The following is a 6,831-nucleotide window of genomic DNA, read 5'->3' on the forward strand; positions in this document are numbered from 1 at the left end:
AATGAGCCAATAGTATGGTCACGACCATCATTGAGGAGTCATGTGGACTTCTTCATTTGGACTTCTAGTTTTCTCCATTTTTGGAGATCGATTGTGCCCTTCGTCAAGATGCCTTTGGATGTTGTTTTATTATATTCGAATTATGTTAGATTAAAATGAATAATTAACTTAGCATAATCAGCCAACGATTACAAAATTACAAGGTTTTGAATATTTAGATTAAATAATTAAAAAGGAAGAAATTGTTAAGTAAAAATAGATAATTAATTGTTAGTATTAATTAACTATTAAATAAGAACTTAACTAAATTAATTTTGTGCAGAATAAAGAAAACCGGAAGGAAAGCTGATCGGTATTTTCTCAAGTCTTATCAACCAGTTTTATACTTCAGCATTAAAGAAGATCGGTCATCTCAATAATCGGTATTTCAATATCGGTTTTATGAAGAAGCGAGATCGGTATTTTATATATCAGTTTTATGAAGAAGCAGGATCAATATTTTACAGGCTTGTTTGGTGTTTCTTTCTAAACCCTAACATCCTTAAAAATTATTGATATTTTTTAAGTGTAATCCTCTCTAGTTATCATCATCAACAGATATCAGCATTTAAATATTGTTATTTCAATATTTTAAATAATGCTAAAATCTAGAAGCATGACTAGGACCTGAAGAATAATTGTTGGTTAAAACTCAAACGTTATACAACCAATTTTCAAAAACTAAATTTATAAATAGAGACCGTTTTTTAAACGGGTACGGAGGATGAAGCGCGAAATCATTTCCTGAGTATCACCAAACTGCGAACTAAAAAAAACTATGGCCAATAAGTTTGTACACGTATGCCAACTTTTATTGATTTTTAAAATTAATTAGCAACTTTATTTCAAATAAATAATCTTTTTTTAAATCAATAATTTTTAATTAATTTAAACTAACAGATTTCTAAAAATTAAATTGTGATTTGATTACCGCAAATCCCTGAATAATTTAAAATTGAACCCCGGAATTAATTATTTTTAATTAATTTCAAAAGTTGGTCGTGATCATTTAAAAGTCTTTTAAATAATGTTTTGTTTAAAAGAAAATCATTGACAATATGGTAGTCACATAAATGTTTTGTGGTGAAGTTTTATTGCTTGGGCACGTCAAGCAACGAGTCTGGATAACGTAGTGAGGATTTTGTTAATATGGTTAATCATAATAGAATATTACTCACCAATAGTGGAAGTGAGTTAACACTGCCACAAAATAGGAAATATCAACTCAATTATGAATTTTTCCTCATCACCACAATACATATGTTTCGGAGGACAACTCATTGCCAAAGAGGATGATCGATTCTTTCCATTCTAGGTCAAATCTATCGCATCATCTCTCGGTTTGTATAAAAGTATAAGAGTATTTCATATACTTTTAAGTAATTAAGGTTACTTACCCTTTGATTATATGTTTGGACAAGTATTAGGATAAAGCTTAGGCATCTTTTGGGTAGTATTCTCTTCCAATGTATCTATTATCGGAGTTGAAAGCGAAAAAACATATTTTTTAAATAGTTAAAATTTCGTTTTTCAAATTAAACAATTTTAAATCCCTAATCGAGTCCCTAAGAGAGTTGTAACACCCGAACTCGTGGGGATCTCATCTTCTTAGGATCATTACGATATTAATTTTTTTTAAAATAATTAATCAAAAATAATTAATTATAATGTATGATAGAACCTTACAAATAATTGAGATTTTGCTAAAGACACTAGAGACCCAAGTTGAGTTCATTAAGGTTGAAATAGGGATGTAAAGGTTAAATTATCGTTTTTTAAATCTACAATTGCTGAAACATCGTAAATTGGTCAAGTTCTGATTCTTTTATTACATAGATTTCCATTCACAATGTGCCTCACCAAACCCCAAATACTAGAATATCAGAAACCTGATGTTAAAATCCACATTGCCCTTGTGTTTAAAATAGTGTATGAGAAAGCATTATTTTAAATTTTGATTACTAGAAATCTTTTATCAAAGAACTTATTTACTATTTTCTTTTTTCCTAAGTTTACAATTTATTAGAAAATGCTTAGAATCTGTATTAATTGTATTAGAGATAATCTTGTAAGATTATTGAGTATTGCATATTTGAAGCCTGATTATAAAAATAAACTTGAGTTGTTCAAGTCTAAAGTGTCTTGAGTGTCTTAGTTTGTCTTTCAGTTTTTAACTTTTGTCACTTCAAATATTTGCCAATAATACAACACAATTTGTGTCTTTTATAGTTTTTTCCCTTCTTCAATTTCATAAGGTCTTAGATGAGGAAATTGCAGTGCAACTTTTTGGAAGAAAAAAGTTAACATTTGAAGTATGTAACTGAATTGTGCTAACTTTACTCCATAGAAATTTTAAACAATCTAAAAAGTTAGCATAAAATTAAGATTTTAATTATATATTAATTAAGCTCAAAGCTTTTTAACTGTGATTCTTAATTTGAGTAAATAATGTCTTCTAGAAATCCTAAACTACAAAACTTGGTTTATGGGTCAGTCAGCTCAGGTTGATACCAGATAGCTAAATAGATCTAATATAAGGAAGACTTCATATTAAGCCTTCAGCCACTTTAAAATCAGTTGTCAGTAACTCTCATTTCTTCAAAGAATAAACTGGGTATTTCAAGAGGGCATTTTATCAACCCAACTTGTTTGAACTGTCAACAAAAAACAGAAATAATACAATCAGATGTTTGCTTTCCAGTTAATAAACGGTTCAAAGACAATGGCAAGTATATGACCATTACCTTATGCTTATTGTATTTCTCTCTAATTGCTACAAAAGAACCTCCTCTTTTAGCCAACTGCAAGTCTTGTATAAGGACAACACATTCTTTTAAATCAGCAGCTTTGTATCCTGAATACTTTTCAAGTTTTGCATTCTGTATAATAGTAAGATTTCGAGTTAGTTCATGATAACAAATTTAGCAAAATTCAGTCAACAATAATTAAATGCTACAAGCCAAACAAACACCCCTGCCCAAACCAACAAAATATAACTTTTCATGCAATCAGATAGTTACCTAAAATTTTAAATCAGCATAAGCTTGGAAAATGATGGTTGATTTTAGAGAGCTACTTACCCATGGATGTTTATCAGGGTGGAATATAAACCTCGAAAGGAATACAACAGAAGAAGCAATCATTGATGGTAAAAACTTCAAACAGTAATAGTCCAATAAACTCAACTCTGCCAAATAACATCCCAATAACTCAAACTCCAAATTTTGATACTGCAAAATACAAAGGTGTGATATTAGCGTCCTTGATTATTTAGATCAAATGAACAAAATATATATAATCCACATCAAAGTAGGCTAAGTGAGACTACTTACTTTGCAATCCTCTTCAGAAATCCTGGCCAATCTTCTGTCAATAGCAACAAGTAAAAGAACCAGAAAGAATTAGCCCATGAAACATTCTATCCAGTAAATGATGTAAGGTAAATGGGAGAAAATTCAACTTGGTACCTCAAGAATGTCAGAATTGTTGGACTACTCACTTCAAATTTAAGTGACTTGAGTATATCAGCTTCCATCTTCACCAAATCTTCTTTCCTGTAAGTGTTGTCTGTGATGTAGCAGAAGTCATCAATTGTAGGAGGATTAATCTCTTCAAACTTTCTGCTTAAGAAGGGACAGTCTTAGCATCAAATATTGAAATCAGTACATCTTTAATGTTTCAAATAGACACAGAACAAGAATGTGTCTTACGATGCAATGAGCATAGAAGAAACACCAAGTAACTGTAGCCTCTGTTTATTGATAGGATTAATAGACAAGAATCTGTCAATGTAACTAACTGAAAGATAAAGTGTGTCAGATTGAAGCTTGTATTCTCCTGCAACCTCAACCAACCAATCCACCAAAACCCCTCTCATGTTTGCAGTCACATCTTTTTGTATCTTCTCAATATAGTCTTGCAGTGGCCTTCTCTTTGCCTCTTTCTAAATAAACAAATCAAACCCAAATTCAATATAAATAAAGAAATTTAGAACACAGACATAACACTTACATTCCAAACTATAGTCAAGATTAATTACAGGATTATCAAATCAGCAAGCACTAACCCATTACAGTCTTTACAGAATAAATAGGAAATGAGAAGTAATTCAGTCAAACTAACCTCCATGTTATGAAGATAATCATAGATATCAGCTACATAACCATCGCAAATCTGAGAATCATCAAACTTCACTTCAATTTCACGTACATTCTTCATATTCTTCCCCTTGGTTCTGCATTTTAGCTTCGGAAGCTCCATACCCAGATCCTTAGTGGAAGGAATACTAAAATGGGAAATCTCAATGAGAGGGGTTCTCTTATTAGCGGGTGATTGCAGATGAGAATCATCTCCAACCATTGCATCAGCTGTCCTCTTCTTCGCCAGGCGAGTGACTCTCACTGAGATTTCTTTTTCAGTCATACCCTTCATCTCTCCCTCCATATGATTCTTAGAAGGAGATAGACAATAGGAGAAAGGAGATGGCTTGATCTGTGAATTAGGAGAATGAATAATAAGGCAGATGTAAGAAAAGCCGCCATGCAAATTTGAAATTTTTCTGAAACGCGAATAGAAATGAAAACGAAATATTTTTGAAAATTAATGAAAATTTTCACTGTGAAAAAACCAAATTAGAGAATTGGGGATTTACTTGTGTTTTTACTTTTTAGTTTCCCGCTTTTATTTTACTTACATTAGATTCTATAAATAATTTTACTAATACTGAAAATTTTAAAAATATATTTTTTTTTTTAATAATTAAATTATAGTATTAAATTATTTTTAAATATAGTAATAATTTAATATATACTTATTGTGTACTTTTTTAGAAGAAAAAAAGTATAATGACCCATAAATCCTTATTACACTTTGAAAATATTTTTTTTTGTATAATTTAAAAGACTAGTAATTTTTATTTACAAATCTTTTGTAAGAAAAATAATTATTTAAAATAACTACTATAGTATTGTAAATATTTTATCCATCAAAAAATAAATTTAATTTAGAAATTTGATTTGAATATTGTGTTAAAAAAATTTAAGTGAAACACTTAAAATTATTATATAAATATGCAGATGTAAGAAAAGAAGTCATGGCTACTAATTTGAAATGAAAACGAAATGTTTTTAAAAAATAATGAAAATTTTCAAATATATGAAAATGTAAATTAGAGAATTGGGAATTTACTTGTGATTTTAGTTTCCCGATTTTATTTTACTTCCATCAGATTCTATAAATAATTTTATTAATACTGAAAAAAATTAAAATATATTTTGTTTATTTGATAATTAAATTGTAGTATTAAATTATTTTTAAATATAGTGATAATTTAATATAAACTTATTGTGTAACTTTTTAGAAGAAAACAAATATAATAACCCATAAATCCTTATTAAGTAATATTTCACATTGAAAATAGTTTTGTATAATTTAAAAGACTAGTAATTTTGATTTAAAAATCTTATGTAAGATAATTAATTATTCAAAATAACTATTATAGTATTGTAAATATTTTACCCATAAAAAAATAAATTAATTTATAAATTTTATTTGAATATTATGTTAAAATATCAAATAAAATTAAGTGAAATACGGTAAAATTATTATCAAATATTTAATATTTTTATTTAAAAAGTTAAACTTTATTATAACTCATCTAAACTATAAAATGCAAATACAATTTAATTTTAAATATACACAAATAAGGCAAAGGAAAAATCACAACCTAATTTGAAAATTAGCATATTGATTTAAACTTGTGTTCAAAAAATGGAAAATACTAATTGTCCGTGATTTTTTTTTTTAAATATAAATGAAAACAACTTTTATATTGAGAATGACAACTTTGTTTTGAAATTATTCACTTAAAATAATAAATAAATAAGGAATGAGAAATATGACAAAACAGTGAATTGAGGTGAAAAGATGTAAAGTATTTTCAGTGGTAATTTATTTCTAGATTAAAACCAAATGTTTGAAGAGTAATGAAAATTTTCAACTGTGAATAGTTGAAGTTAGAGAATTGGAGATTTATCAAATTTCTTTAAGTGTGTTTTTTTTTCTTCCTATAAAAACATTATATGATGTTTTAATAAATTAAAAGTATAACTTAAATTTTCAAACTTACTTTTATATTAAAATACTGATATATATGTAAAGATATAATTGAATGTACCTTAAAAAAATAATTTCTTAATATTATAACATTATATCAAGTTATAAAAAATATTAAATTAAGATAGAAGTCTAATAAAATTAATAAATATCAAATGATACAAGTATAGATCGAGTTACGATACGAATGGATAGTATCACAACACGATCACGAGTCGGCTCCATCACAAAAATTACAAGTTATTTTAAAAAATTATTTACAAAATTTATTTAAATTATTTTCTATATTTATATTTTAAATTTTATGTTTCACCTAATAACCTAACTTTTCAAAACTTATCCCAAATAAAATTATTTTAAAAAAAATGAAATTCAAACAATAAGTAGAAAATACCAATTTGTTATATTTTTAACTATTTGTTTGTCTTTTTCAATGTCTCAATTGTCTTTTATGATAGTTATTGAATTATTCCATAAGAATAAAATTTACCCTAAAACCACATATTATAGCTATTAGAGGGAGCTTAACAAAAATAAGCAATTAAAATGCAAACAATAACTAAGAGCCTGCATCAAGAAGTTATAAACATGTCTTATCCTAATTTAGCATTTAGGGTTTTAGAATTAAATCATGCTCTAATATCTTATTTGTGTTTAGTACATACATTTGTTTTAAGA

The 6,831-nt window shown here is 27.2% G+C and overlaps 1 protein-coding gene across 1 annotated transcript; it reads right to left on the reverse strand.

Moving 5' to 3' along the window:
• Window positions 1-2,478: 2,478 nt before the first annotated feature.
• On the reverse strand, window positions 2,479-4,497 carry LOC124923702 (putative cyclin-A3-1). The gene is made up of 7 exons (XM_047463667.1): window positions 4,162-4,497; window positions 3,750-3,982; window positions 3,507-3,659; window positions 3,372-3,405; window positions 3,120-3,269; window positions 2,784-2,918; window positions 2,479-2,693 (listed from the first exon to the last, which is right to left on the reverse strand). The coding sequence occupies exons 1-7, from the start codon at window positions 4,480-4,482 to the stop codon at window positions 2,613-2,615; spliced, it is 1,107 nt and encodes a 368-aa protein (XP_047319623.1). The 5' UTR covers window positions 4,483-4,497; the 3' UTR covers window positions 2,479-2,612.
• Window positions 4,498-6,831: the final 2,334 nt, after the last annotated feature.

This window comes from Impatiens glandulifera, chromosome 2, assembly GCF_907164915.1.
Source record: "Impatiens glandulifera chromosome 2, dImpGla2.1, whole genome shotgun sequence".
Classification (NCBI taxonomy): Eukaryota; Viridiplantae; Streptophyta; class Magnoliopsida; order Ericales; family Balsaminaceae; genus Impatiens; species Impatiens glandulifera.